This window comes from Musa acuminata, chromosome BXJ2-9 (genome assembly GCF_036884655.1).
Source record: "Musa acuminata AAA Group cultivar baxijiao chromosome BXJ2-9, Cavendish_Baxijiao_AAA, whole genome shotgun sequence".
NCBI classification, from domain to species: Eukaryota; Viridiplantae; Streptophyta; class Magnoliopsida; order Zingiberales; family Musaceae; genus Musa; species Musa acuminata.
The window spans coordinates 2,107,195-2,121,299 of record NC_088346.1 but is presented as its reverse complement, the minus strand read 5'-3'; the positions used below and the strand labels follow the sequence as shown (position 1 = coordinate 2,121,299).

Sequence of the window (14,105 nt, the reverse complement as noted above, 5' to 3'; positions counted from 1 at the left end):
CAAGGCGTATGGCAACGCTGATGACTTCTTTAATCTTACCCAAAGCACGAAGTCATTCATTGACAAGTTTTGGTCGATCGGCTCTCACTTGTCGTGCTTATCTTTAAATCAATGTAGCTTTTCTTTATCTAAATGAAAAGATGCCGATTAGGGATCCGTGTGGCTCTACATTATTGTATCTTCTATGATACATATTTAATGGAAGAGCCCCCTGTTGTCACAGAATCCGTGCATGCACAGGCGCAACGGGAACTCTCGGAATCCTGCGTACAGAATCTAATCTGCATCAAGTCTCATACGTATGCTTCTGTCTCCCATTGACATGTTAGCTTATTATTAATTGACATTTTATCAACAACGTTACGTGCGATGCGTCCAGCCAAACATCGTCACATGTATCCTTTGACTTGCATTGCCGGACAGCTTCGTTTACTAATGCCTATTACGCCGCCAAACGGAACTCACGTATCGACTAAATACGTTGTACTATCAGCCATCGCATGCATGTGGCAACAGTTAACAGGAATATGTCTACAAGCAAAGCCTACAATTAGTAATTTATTCGGAAGCAATTTGTAATTCTAAAATAAAAAAAAAGAAGTAATTTGAGTTGTGATTACACCATTAATTCGAGCGATCTCAAAAATTGCCACCCTCGCTCGCTGACCTACATTGCTTCCTTGGACTGAAATCAGCAATCATCTTCACTTCTTTCCTCTGATCCGTCCTGAGGCCCACGCAAAGGCGGAGGAGATGATGATGACCCTAAAAAGAAAAGAAAAGAAAAGGCTTCGCTAGTCCCAAAGACGATGGCATCCCGTCCATCGGCACGCTGCTACAGTGGAGAGGAAATCTTTGACGGACTGTTCGCCATTAAAAAGCTGCTAATAGTTATTGATTAAACGCCACATTGAGTTGGGCTTTTACACGACACTGCGCCAAACTCCATCATTATATTACTCCCGCTTCCCTAATCTCTCTTTTGCCGACTTAGTTCAGCCCCCGTTGGGTGGCCGTCCTCTCTCGCCTCTCTCTCTCTCTCTCTCTGTCTCTCTCTATATATATACACACACACAGTCAAAAGAAGATGAAATAAAAGAATAATCTCACATCATTAGAGATTAGATGAGTTGGATTATATACATTAATTTTGGTTTGGAAATCTAATAAATTTAATTTTTTTTATTTAATTAGTATCAAATTCGATGTGTGTCATTTGATTTTTTGACATGTTATGAAATGGACCAAAAAGAGTGGGGTTATATACAATTGAGTCCCTCCCTATCTTACATGGGAGACAAGGGCTGTGGCCCACATTTCCCACCCAACCCATGGGCCCACCAAAGCCCAACCAACGACTCCCTCCCTCCAATTCCTGTGCCCCCCTCCTCGCTATATATTGGAGCTTCTCCTACTCTGCCCGCATCGCCTCTCGCATCGGTCATTTGCGGATTCACCCCTAGCTAGGAGACATCGTGGGAGATGTCGACGACGGAGACAGGGAATAGCTCGACGACGGAGTCGGCGGTGTCCGGGCTCGACTACGAGGAAACGCAGCTGACTCTCGCCCCACCGGGGGGCTCTAGATCCGAGTTCGAGAGGAAGCGCGGCTTCTCGGAGGGCGTCGGTCTCAGCCTCGAGACCAAGGATTTCTTGTCGGGCTCTTCCGATGAGCCCCCCATTTCCGGTGCCGGGGAGCCTTCCGCAGCCAAGTAAGTTGTACTTACTACTGATCGAGATGACGCACGCATTTCCCTCCCTCTGATCTCTCTCCACTGCCAGAGTTGATGGGTGTTTTTCGAATTAGAAGGGCCTCGGACCGTCGATGAGAGGACTAATGTGCCCCTCCCATTGATTAAAGTTCTTGGATTCACCAAGCCGTGCCTTTGCTCCACAAAAGTTTCTATTCTAACAGTCGTAGTACTCGTTTGTAAGACGAGATTTCTCTTCACATTTACATCGAGATACGGACGCTAAGCGTACGACTGGGCATTTCGTAAGAAGAAAAGCTACTACTTCCATAATCCGGTGGTTCATCCTAAGGAAAGGAGAAAGAACGAAAAATCCAAAAACAATTTTAACCCTTTTTTGGTTGGGGCGCAAAGGATTAATATGTTTGTTGACTTCAAGTGTATTCATAGCACTTCTTTTCCTGTTTTTTGACAGGGCACAGGTGGTGGGGTGGCCGCCGGTGAGGTCCTTCAGGCGGAACGTCCTGAAGAGCTGCACCTACGTGAAGGTGGCCGTCGACGGGACGCCCTACCTTCGTAAGGTTGACCTCGAGGCATACGCAGGATACCAGCAGCTGCTGATCGCCCTCGAGGAGATGTTCTCCTGCTTCACCGCCCGTGAGTCCATTTCCTCTCTCTTGGCCACATTGCCATCCCATCCTTCATGTATATATCATTTATTCATTCATCATCATCCTCTTCAGTTTAGTTGCTTGGTGAAATGGTCCATCCAGACAACTTGAAGCAGGGATCGCTAGCATTTGATGATGACTGGTTTTATATTGATTTACGGCAGGTAACTATCCCAACGAGAGGAGGCTGGTTGATCCTGTGAACGGGACAGAGTACGTTCCAACTTACGAGGACAAGGATGGTGATTGGATGCTTATCGGTGATGTCCCTTGGAAGTAAGTTTTCCCTTTCCTTGTATGGCTGTGAAAGTGAAAAACTGAAATTGCAAAAAGATGTTAAAAATTGCTTCAGGTGGTTCTCAAGTCAGATGCATGCTCACTAAGAACTTTGACTTTTGAAACTTTAAGAGTCACTCAACTTTACCATGATGCATAGTTATAAATGAACATTCCTATATTCTGTATTGGATTGTGTTTTTCCCTCTCAAATAGGTTCCTTCCTTAAGTAACATTCATTGGTGTCTATAAATGTGTTCTTTGAAGGATCTATAGAATTTACAAGTTGTATTGGTTCGGTTGAAGAGGATTTTGAGGCATTTGGATTAGGAGAAAAGATGTCTGTGCATGCTAGTTGTTAAATGGAAATGGAGGATTGGTAGAAATGCATTCTTTACAATCTGAGCAGTGTCGAATGTGGAAATGCAACTTTATGTCTGCAAATATCTTGTAAGTAGTGATAATGCTAAAGTTATATATGCATAATATACAATATTATGACATTATAGTAAGAAGGAGATGAGCTTCACTTTGTAGGGTAAGGTCGAGTAGCAATTTCCTAGGAAACATCGAGGGGTTTGGTTCACATGTTGAGGCTATTGACAAAGAAGAGCTTGAAGGGGCTATCTCAACCGTCCATGGCGAGCATCATGCCACTGAGAATAACTTTGTAGAGTGGTCAGAGCTATATGTCAAACTAATCTTGTCCTAGGGGGCCTATTTTAAGGTTTATGTTGCTGAAAATTGTAAGAAACAATTGGAAGACCCTTTTTCTCAATAAATTGAACTGGGAACTGAACTTTTGTGCTAGTGGATGAACTAGAATGTTCAAAGAATAGCTTGAAGCTGTTAGGACAAGGTTTTTGTGCTTTGTGTTCCAATCTGATCAGTTCAAAGTTGCATCAATTTTTTCCCAATTTTCCAAGTAGTTTAAATTTCATTCTTCTTGCAAATTCGCTTGTTTCCACTGTTGAGTATAACCCAGTTTGTAAAGTTTGCACATGTCAACTTGCTTGCTTCCAACAAGAACTGAAGTATGAATGGTATCCTTATTGTCATTCAACAGTTGTGATGGTATGTGTTGCACATAGCATGAATTTAACATCTAGTTCCCTGGAAGGAACAAGAATATCTGCACAAAATATAAATCGGTGACACTCAACGCTTAAAACAACATAGTCGAGCTTATTATGTGGCTTACTCTTGTAAGAATAACTAATCACAACTTGTCTTATAGATAGTCTTCATGTTTAACTAAGCACAACCTGTGATGTGATTAACTAATTAAGCTTATAAATTACTCAGGCTTGTAGTTAGTCTTCATGATTAATTAATCACAACTTGCAATGCCAAATAACCCAAAAAAAAAAAAAATCCTAATCAGATGCCTGATCTTATTAGGCATCTGATAAAAAACATATGGCCATATGTGCTTTTCTGGTTACGCATCTGATTAATCACAACCTATTACTAAGCCTTAACAACTTATGGCCAGATTGATAAAAAAAAAAACATATGTGCTTTTCTGGATTTTTTTTGGCTATATGATCCCCTTGAATTTATATTTTCTCAATGCATCCATCTTGGTATTAACCGTGTGAGTGACATGATTGAATGAATAATCATTCGATAGATGCAGAATTGAGGGTGTAAATCTGATCACATGGATTTTCATGAACTAATCATTAAGATATGTACGTGTGATTTTTCATCTGGTACAGAGCGTAGATATGATAAAATGAATCTATGATTTCTTCATTATTTGATCCATAATTGAGAGGAAACAGAGCCCTGTCAAAAAGTTGTACAGGGCTCTTAATTCGAAATGTTGAATTTGATGAGAGTTCTCTTTCCTGTTCTTTTACCAAGTTACTTTTGCTTTATTAATGAACGTGTGGTGTTCTCAAGACTACTGCAAACATGCTGACAACTTATATTTATTTTCACATTAGTTATCTCAAGTATCTAGACCATCTTTATTTGTTAATGGTTAAACATTGCTGATCTTGTAAAGATAATGATGAATTGAAATTTTGTACTGTGAATTTGGACTTGCATTAACTGTTCTATAGGACATCCCACTTCTCCACCATGGTCTTGGTAAACTGAAGGCAAATTTGCCCATTATCAGACAAATCTAATCCAGTTGATGTACCCATGGCAAATTTGCCCACAATTTGTTGATGAAGTCAAATTTCAGTTCAGTTATGTTGTATGACCTGTAGCTCGAAGCTTCATCATTATATTGTAGGAGCAGTTCATATGGTTGATTCTTGCTTGCAGGATGTTTGTAGCATCATGCAAACGGCTTCGGTTGATGAAAAGCTCAGAAGCTGTTGATTTAGGTAATTTTGACAAACCTTCCCCAATATCAATGGCAATTTTCTTTTTTTCTTTTGAACTCCGATCACCATTTTTATCTGCATATGGATGGTGTGGAGCACATAGATGTCCATCTCTGAAATCCCATGCTTATTGTAATATTCATTCCCACAGAGACATCTCCTCATTTCCTGTACTTTTCACGGGCTCACGTTTATTTTACTTTTTTTTTTTTTTTTGGTCTGTTATGGTTCTAACAGCTCCAAGAACACCCACAGGTTGCATCACTGCGAGGTGAATTGGGATCCACAACATCTCCAAACGATGCGATCATGTACAGAAGCAGTTTCGCATATGTTTTGAGTAGCATCTAGGAGAGTAGGAATAAGATAATTGTTGTCTGTGGGCAGATGTGTTTGGGTTTGTTGTTGTCGTGTGAGAATAAGCAGACCTGCGTTATCCAGCCAGAAATTTTCTTCTCGTGTTAGCATTTTGGATGAACATTGCTTTCTGATGCTTGATTGCCAAGGCCTTGAAAAGTATTGAAATCATTTATTTCTCGGTTATATTGGTGATTTCCGTTGTTCATTGATGGCAATCAATTCATTCATAATACAATAATAAATATCCCAAAATTACAAATGTCAATTATATAGGCATATATATGTATATGGTTCGGTTGCAAGGACATCTCTCATATCTTTGTAGATCCTTGGCAGGCAGGCAGGCAATCCCATCTTCATCTCTTCTGGAAGTTGAGCATCTTGATGGAAAATGCAAAGAGGAAAGCAAACATCACAGGAAACGCCACCACCACGGCAGCCACCACCCCCAAGAAGCTATGTTTGAATCCAAAATAACTCCTCAAGAACTCTGACACCGGCACGTTCTTGTCATCCATGATAGTCTCTATATCACCGAACTGTGAGGCGACTAGACCGTACAAGGTCCAAGCTACGGGACACGCCCAGTAATACCATCTCCACCACACCGGGATTCTCTGTGGACACGATGAACCAAGTCAGCGGATGTATGGCAATGGATCGAATGCGAAACACCTTCAAGAATCAAGCGAATGAAGCTTCGACTTACCGGCCGCGGAATAATGAATCCAGAGAAAAGGTTCCATATTGCGTAGAAGAAAGCGGAAACAATGGAGGCGATGCTGTGATTGGGAGTGATACCCACCGCCATCATCCCGTAGAATGTGAAGTAGAGGAGAGTGAAGTACATGAAGAACAAGTACCAAAAGAACTTTGCAACAGTCCACTCGAATCCAATCATCGCGTAGACGATCACACCATATAGGGCGGACTGACACAGAATGTATGGAAGCTCAATCGCCACCTGCGAGTGGAAGAACACTGTGAGTGAGTAGAGAAGCGTATTGTCAAATTGACCGGAGAAACAATGACGTACTTGTCCGAACGCGTAAGGCAAAGCGGAGTACATTCCAGCCGCTTTCTCCCTGTAAAAGACTGTTCGTTCGACTGCCACCACCGGCTGAACCGATGAACAGTTCTGTATACCCATGAACAGAACCGCGGCATACATCGAACCCATCGCATTAAACAGATCTTGCTGAGTGTTCCTGCAATGTGAGTTTCCACCACCGTGACTCCTCGGATCAATTCATCGAGTGGAGTGACAGGTTGAGGAGGATCGAGGACTTACATTTTGCCGCCCAGGTCCCAGAATATGGTGCCGAACAGAAGAGCTACGATGGTGGTGAAGAAGAACCTCACGGCGGTGTACGGCGGATTCCTCCAGTACGACAAGTGCTGCTTCCACAGGCACGCCATGCATTGTACAGGAAATGACTGCGAGTACTGGGTGGGGAAGTACAGGTCGCTCGAACCAGCAGGAGGTATGCTGAGATCCTTTATCAAGCTCTTGTTCCTCCTGAAATTGCAGAACACGCACGCACTCATGTGAGACATGATAGCATCTCGAAGAATCCTTACGGCAGGAGGAAGCACACTCACCGATACAGCTCCGAATTCCTGTATATCTCATTGAAATTGGCGCCCAGTATATTTTCTTGTGCCTGCGAAGTCACTTCCAACATCCATGTCGCGGGGTTGTAACCATCTTTGATCTTACTGATACCATTGATTCCCTTGGAAGAACAAACATCGAACACATACTATCAATCGTATTGTTCTGCTAAATCATACATATCTATATATCTATATATGTATAGTTTCCTCACCTCAAAATAGCTAATCAGATGGGAAGAGTCACGACCGAGCGGACCCACATATATCTCTTCCCCGCCACGCTTTAATAAGAAGAGCTACGAAAAATGCAGCAAAAACCCCCATTAGAAAGAAGCATGAATTGCGAACCTACAAACCTGAGAGAATTCTGCTCACCTCATCGAAAGCTTCAAATATGTCGATGCTGGGTTGGTGAATGGTACACACCACAGTCCTTCCGGTGTCCACTGTGTTCCTCACGGCTCTCATGACAATGGCGGCGGCCCTTGCGTCAAGCCCAGAGGTGGGTTCATCCATGAATATGATCGATGGGTTGGCGACCAGCTCCACAGCGATGGTCAACCTCTTCCGTTGCTCTGTCGATAACCCATCTACTCCCGGCAACCCGACGAGTGCATCCCTCAGCGGCGTCAGCTCTACCAGCTCCATGACCTCCTCCACGAACATCTGCAACAACAAGTAGCTAGGCGTGAGTCTTTTGCATGGAGATTAGCTCAAAAGTCACGGTCTGCTGTGGATGCTTCGACCAACCTTCCTCGTTTCAGAATCGACCTCAGAAGGTAACCGGAGCCACGCCGAGTAGGCGAGAGACTCCTGAACCGTGACATGAGGAGAGTGGATGTCGTTCTGTTCGCAGTATCCCGAGATGCGAGCAAAGGTCTCCTGCTTCTTGGGGTAGCCAGATATGCTGATGTCTCCTTCAATGTATCCCCCTGTCTTTCTCCCAGCCAGCACATCCATCAGCGTCGTTTTGCCAGCTCCACTCACCCCCATTAGAGCTGTAAGCACTCCCGGCCTGAAAGATCCACTGACGCCCTTCAGCAGCTCCAACCGGTCTTCAACCACACCTTGAGCTTTCATTTCCTGCATGTTTGTTCATCACGATCGTCAAAGGTGTCCAAGGAGATATCTGCAACATGTTCTTGAATTGTTCGTGAGGAAAAGAATTACCTGCGGCATGTCCACAGAGTACCTCACGTCGTCGAAGGTGATGGACAGTGGAGTAAACGGAAGGACCATTCCCTTCTTGTTCTGTTCGAAGGCCGCCCTCATGGAACCCAATGAGCTGCTCTTCCTCCCTATCCCACTCGCGCTCTCTGTACACCAAACTTTCAGTCGGTAAAACACGTCGAGAAATATGCAGCAGAGTTAGCACAACATATCGATAGGTCTCTCACTCTTGGATGCAGAGTGACGCACGGATCTTCTTCCTCTGGACGAGTTCTCCAACACTTCTCCGGTTAGATTGGCGTGTTTCTCCTTTAAGGTCTCTTCAGATAGAGGTGGCTGAGATTTCCCAAAAGCTGCAAAATACGATATGGTCGATCAAGATCTCAGTTGTCGATTCAGGAACTTCAAGTCAAACAAACTTGCTTGTGGAACTATACTCACGATCGAGGTAAGTGAGAGCCAAAGTGAAAAGAGCATTGAAGAGAAGTACGTAGCCGACCGTAGCCCCAAGGCCAATCCAATACCATTTGGCTTCGGCAAAGATACCACGGGACTCCAGAACTGTGACTCCCAGCGGCTCTGTTGAATTCAAATTCGAAGGAATCTGTGGCGCAAAGATAGATCAAACGTGTCAACAAATCTTCTGATGAAAACTAGCGCTTACAATTCTTCTACTCGCTAAAAGCAATATCCTCTCACATGACTCCAGCTGTGCCCCAAGAATTCATTCACTGAGATTGCGTTCTGGGGGTACATCAGCGGCGAGATCCAGTAGCCCCAAATCCACCATTTCTTCACTTTCTCTGCCACGAGCAGGACGCCTCAGTGGTTCAGCCATTTGTGGAACTGAGATGTCTACGATATGGAGAAAGGAATCATTCGGTGGTACTTACCTCGTGAAAGAATGAAGCCACCCAGCACCAGAAGAATGAGAAGAGCAAAAGCCCCGAAGGTATTTGCCACTATCATGTTCCTCCCGACGGCCCCGATGGTGCGGAAGAGTCCAGATGCCATCTGGTTCGTCACCAGCAGCAGCAGGTATTGCTTGAACAGCCTGTTACAGGAGAAACGTATGATATCACAAGGGTAGAATGGAAGGGCGTTGTTTCCCCAGTACGAACTCCACATCCCGATTTCTTCTTACCTTCCAACATTTGGATCGAATCCAATGACGTAGTAGGTTGTGAAAACCCACACTGCAACTTCAGCAAATGCAATGGGGATCTTAAGGATCCATGCGGGTATTGTGTATGACCATGCGGGATAGAAAAGGAGATCTCTCTGCTTGAAGAAAACAGGTAGCTTCATAATGGTCATGGCAAGTTCAGAGAACCCGTTGAACATGATCGTCACTATCCCATAGAAAAGCGCGCCATTATAGATCATCCCGTCATCTATATCGTTCCGGTGCATCTTAGTACGCAGAAACACCGTCATCGCAATGACCGCCATGATGACAAGCTGTAAACAGAGGATCGCAGAAGATGAATCACCGTTCATGGTATTAAAGGCCATCGATCAAGGTAGGGAGAGGGTAGCTTACTTGAACGGCCTTGAAGATGTAGACGAACGAGTTCCTCTTCATCAGCAATAGTTCTCTGGCCATGTTTGCTTTTAACACCTCCTTCTTGCTCACCCCATATCTCGTGGTGGTAAGAGCAGCAGGATGGCTCTTGCTCTTATCAAACGGGACAGAAAGTTCTTCGGCTAAAGCCCGACCAATATGGAATTGTTGGAATGCCTCGGCAAATTCTCTAACGGGCACGTATCTGTAAGGTTCATCCTGGCGTGACCAGTACTGTTGTTGATCCTTCCTCGACGTTACCTTTGAACACAAAGTGAGTGTCAGATTGAAGATCACGACAGGAAGGAATTAATGGAACCATTTCTTACGGAAAACCTACTTCTTGCAGGAAGTCCGCAACACCCTTCCTCTCTGGGCACTTGAAGCCCATGGACTCGAAGAACTCGACGACATTTTCACGAGGGCCTTGATACACGATCAGGCCATCGGAGAGAAGAATGATGTCGTCGAAAAGGTCATACGTCTCCGGTGCTGGCTGCAGCAGGGAGATAACAGCAGTCCCTCCAAGAATGTGGATGGTTTGCCTGAGCGAGTTCACTATCTGGAAAGTCGTTGAGCTATCCAGACCAGTCGATATCTCATCCATGAACAGAGCTCTTGCAGGTCCAACAAGCATTTCACCTACGTCGAGCAAAATGGAAATCAGAGACACACAACCGGCAACAACATAACCGGCAATTCAACCATCGATGATATCTACCTGTGGTGACACGCTTCCTTTGTCCACCAGAGATGCCTCTCAGCATCTCATCTCCTACCATCGTGTCAGCACAGACCTCCAAACCCAGGATCTGTACAGAACGTTTAAATTAGTCCATTGTTCCCGAATCAATCATCTTGCTCGGGCAGTTTATGGGGTTGAGACAATCGACTAACATCTTCGTAGATATGATTAGAATAAAAGCTAATACCTTCAGTATGTAGTCTGTGGTCACATTGGTTTCTTGTCCTTTCATTGCAGATGCCTGCAGGAAAATTGACACAAGAGTTGGACATGATCCACGAGTAATTCTTCTCCAGTTCAATTCATTGAGAAGCCCTGCTTTATCTAAGATGAAGTTGATCTATACCTTCATGAAGACATCTACGTCTGGATCTGGCTTGATGTTTGCTGCCTTCTCTCTCCTAGCTAACTCAGTTAACATATCTGAGGAACACCCACAAAAACCAGTTTAATCGTGATTCGCTCATAGCTTTCAAGTAATCGAAGACCGATAAGGTGGGAGGAACTTACCATAACGAGTGCCAACTCCTTGGCACCTCGCAGAGAAGGCTAATGTTTCACGGACTGTCATCTCCCCTATATGAAGATCATACTGGCTGATGTATGCAGCGGTTCTCTGAGGGACGAATTCTTTCATTTCATGACCGTTGTAGGTCACTTTTCCGGAGGTCTGTGGTTAATTTCCAGATGAAGGAAGTATCAGTCACAACCCAACAAAGAAAGAACAACATTATGAAAATGGAACAGAGCATCGAGTCTTGTCTTTTCACCTTCAAATCAGAGCTGAGCTTTCCAGCCAAAGCCAACAACAGTGTAGTTTTTCCTGATCCTGGAGGACCTAAGAGCAAAGTCATCCTGAAGAACCAAGTTCCAGGCGTTGGTATTCGATTAGACAGAGAGAACAGTGTGAAGTAACGAGAGATGGGTCAAATGAATAGAAAAGAAGGAAACATCGTACCTGCGAGGTTTGATGATTCCATTGACGTCATGAAGGATCGATAAAGGTTTCTTTCTACTCGGTAGTATGTGCAAGTAATTTGCGGCGGTCTTTTGTTTCCACAAGGAGAAAAACAAGAACCGTGGTGATGATCAGTATGATATTATCAGAACAGGAAGAAGATTTCGTTCTGCTTATGTGTGAACGGTGGTTGTACCTCCAGTACGTTAGCGACGGAATTGAAGACGGTAGGCAATCCTCTGTTGCCCACGTGTGTCTCTGCTTCGATGCTTAGGTGCTCATACCGCACTTCGATGGTGGGAAGATCAATCCCAACTCTACCATCGACAAAAGCAACCGAGACAGAGTTAGCAGCAGCAGCAGCAGAAGAACAAGGAACTACTTGTTGTCGCATCATTTTCTTACCGGTCGATACGGTCCTTGAGCTTGAGCAAGAAACGCTCATTGTCCTCCTCGGCGACCCGAACGAGGCGCTCCATGAGGGTCTTCCTCTCCTGGAAGCCGAGCCGCTGGACGTCGACCTCTTGCAGCTGCCTGCCATCCTCGGCCAGCGTCAGGATGCCACGGCGCACGCGGTCGAAGGTGGGCAGCTTCTCGAGGGCGGCCCACTTGAGGGCCTCCTCGTCGTCTTCGTCCCGCGACGACCGCGAGAAGATGTTATCGTCCCTCTTCCATATCGAACTATTCCTTCGCAAGCTCGCGATCCTGTGCACCTCGCTCGGTTCCATCTCCACCTCTCTCCCCCTCTCTCCGCCGGCCTGCGCCTCCTTTTCCAACCAACGCAAAATCCTTATGAATGATGATCACAAGAAAAGAACGAGAGCCAAAACCGAAGCCGCTGTTCTTCCGCTCCTCTTCCTCCGCCTCTTAATTTTGTCTCCCTTCTTTGCTTGCGATGGAGAGAGAGAGAGACAGACAGAGGATATCCTGTTTGGTGTGGGAAAGCCGAGCAAGAGAGTATAAATAGATGCAAGGACGCGTGACGAAGCTCTGCAGTAACAGACGAAGAGTGCACAGTAGCGGTGCTACGTTTTCTCCACGATAGTATGCGCGCGAGTGGTGGAATTAGCCGTCTGAAGGGGAAGGGAAGGAGAGCGACGAAAGTTCCCCTTCGAGACTGGTCAGAGAGAGATTGCTTGTCGACCGCCACCGTTCTGGTCCCTATAACGACCGTTGACCCTCCTGCTTCTGGAAAGAAATGGGTAGACGTAGCAACACAAACCTCCCCATGCGTTTACCGACCAGTCCTAACCAACATCCCGGGCCCACGTTCCCTTGTCCCGCAAAGAAGTCGACGAATAAAATAATTGGTAGAACACCGGGTGTGTTTTCGTAGGTCAGAAAATGAGGCGTGTTGAACCACGAGAGAGACCGATGCTTCCAGCCGCCTAAAAGCTCTTCTGACTGACGGGCGTCGGGAAGGAGCGAGCCTGGCGAGGTTAGCGAGTCAGCCAATACTACAAACAAGATAGATGAACTTGTCATTAGGTCGTAGCTTTTACACGTTTTTGGTGTTCTGACGAGGCGAAAGATGGAAGAAGACCGAGTCTGGTGATAGCTTTGACGAGGCACAAATCATTCGGTAGGAGAGGCTGCTTCCAATCCCATCAATCTAAAAAAAGGTCACAGGCCTCCAGAAGTATAGACGTCCCGTGCCTCTCCTCCTCTTCGCAGCATGTGAGGAGAAAATAATTAAGCTTCAGGTTCTGCCTCGGTTTTCCAAGCGCCCAGCGATGCAAAGTCGTTTGGATAACTTCTCTAAACAAAATTTCTTTTATTTTTTCTCCTGTTTAACATATTTTCTTATTTATTCTTATATAATATTTTTATTTTCTAAAAAATAAAATTATCCTGGCTTATGTTTCGTTCACTATTGTCATCGCCCTCGCCAATCTCCTCTTCCCGTTCGATCAAATAGATCATCTCACTCTTCGACACAAAGTTGCGTTAAAACTTTCTAACATAATATATTTTTTTTTATCACCCGTTGTGCCTCCAATAACAAGCCCCTCATCGATTGCTTGACATCCCTCCCACTACCATCGCATCAATCGCTAATCTCCACGACTACTAGTAAGATGAAGAAGCTCATCATTGATGCTAATCTCCCCCTTCGCCTTCGGCTAATTGGGTATCCCATTCTTCGACGTAAAGCTACGTGAGAGTACCTATGAGATTTTCATCATCAATGGTAAACCCCTCACCTACACACAGTTAATGAAAGATTAAGACGATAATGAGAGCATGCGAACAAGGATGTTGACGAGGGTATATAAGCAAAGTGAGACGGAGGTTGCCATAGTAATATGTGATAGAGATCGAAACTAAGATTAATTTTATTTTTAAAAAAAATAAAAATATATGCATAGAATTAAAGTCTTTTGTTGCCATTTCTGTTTCTCTGATTGAACAGCAGTTGTGGGTCCATTTGAGTGATTGATTTCTTAGCCAAACAAAAACTAGAACAGTGGTCCTTTCGTCACCCTTTGGACTCCATCACCATCGACCAATAGTTTGGGTGATACAGGAGGTGTCCTTCCATCAATATCCATAAGCGTTTCTTAGAGTCTCCAGTATTCCTTTTCCATTAATGACTATCTGCGTTGAGTTTATTGATTGTATGATTTTTCTTTTTTCCTATTATGCACGATATTAAATGGATATTTTGTTGGTAAAAAAGATGGAGAGGTGATCTTTTTAATGATAAA

The 14,105-nt window shown here is 44.5% G+C and overlaps 2 protein-coding genes across 4 annotated transcripts; one reads left to right on the top strand and one right to left on the bottom strand.

The window, feature by feature from the left end:
• Positions 1-1,412: 1,412 nt before the first annotated feature.
• Positions 1,413-5,447, top strand: LOC135622375 (auxin-responsive protein IAA1-like). Of its 3 annotated transcripts, none has more exons than XM_065124169.1 (5): positions 1,414-1,712; positions 2,167-2,348; positions 2,527-2,638; positions 4,922-4,983; positions 5,239-5,447. In XM_065124169.1, the coding sequence occupies exons 1-5, from the start codon at positions 1,483-1,485 to the stop codon at positions 5,256-5,258; spliced, it is 606 nt and encodes a 201-aa protein (XP_064980241.1). In that variant the 5' UTR covers positions 1,414-1,482; the 3' UTR covers positions 5,259-5,447. The 3 variants fall into 3 exon arrangements, with proteins under 3 accessions (XP_064980239.1, XP_064980241.1, XP_064980240.1); XM_065124168.1 differs by having other exon boundaries at positions 5,221-5,447; XM_065124167.1 differs by lacking the exons at positions 4,922-4,983; positions 5,239-5,447 and adding an exon at positions 3,176-4,907 and having other exon boundaries at positions 1,413-1,712.
• A 45-nt stretch (positions 5,448-5,492) lies between these two features.
• On the bottom strand, positions 5,493-12,341 carry LOC135622374 (ABC transporter G family member 36-like). Its single transcript, XM_065124166.1, has 24 exons — positions 11,803-12,341; positions 11,594-11,714; positions 11,398-11,486; positions 11,210-11,294; positions 10,950-11,109; positions 10,786-10,862; positions 10,627-10,680; positions 10,416-10,506; positions 10,035-10,336; positions 9,674-9,955; positions 9,275-9,591; positions 9,024-9,184; positions 8,830-8,933; positions 8,572-8,734; positions 8,358-8,483; positions 8,131-8,276; positions 7,711-8,043; positions 7,336-7,626; positions 7,173-7,256; positions 6,946-7,079; positions 6,635-6,862; positions 6,380-6,551; positions 6,053-6,307; positions 5,493-5,960 (listed from the first exon to the last, which is right to left on the bottom strand). The coding sequence occupies exons 1-24, from the start codon at positions 12,123-12,125 to the stop codon at positions 5,700-5,702; spliced, it is 4,359 nt and encodes a 1,452-aa protein (XP_064980238.1). The 5' UTR covers positions 12,126-12,341; the 3' UTR covers positions 5,493-5,699.
• Positions 12,342-14,105: the final 1,764 nt, after the last annotated feature.

Coding starts and splice junctions, on each gene's coding strand:
- LOC135622375 (XM_065124167.1), top strand. CDS start 1,483: ATGTCGACGACGGAGACAGGGAATAGCTCGACGACGGAGTCGGCGGTG. Junction 1,713..2,166: donor GGGGAGCCTTCCGCAGCCAA/GTAAGTTGTACT, acceptor GTTTTTTGACAG/GGCACAGGTGGTGGGGTGGC. Junction 2,349..2,526: donor GTTCTCCTGCTTCACCGCCC/GTGAGTCCATTT, acceptor GATTTACGGCAG/GTAACTATCCCAACGAGAGG.
- LOC135622374 (XM_065124166.1), bottom strand. CDS start 12,125: ATGGAACCGAGCGAGGTGCACAGGATCGCGAGCTTGCGAAGGAATAGT. Junction 7,627..7,710: donor TCGATTCTGAAACGAGGAAG/GTTGGTCGAAGC, acceptor TTGTTGTTGCAG/ATGTTCGTGGAGGAGGTCAT. Junction 7,080..7,172: donor ATCTGATTAGCTATTTTGAG/GTGAGGAAACTA, acceptor TGTTCTTCCAAG/GGAATCAATGGTATCAGTAA.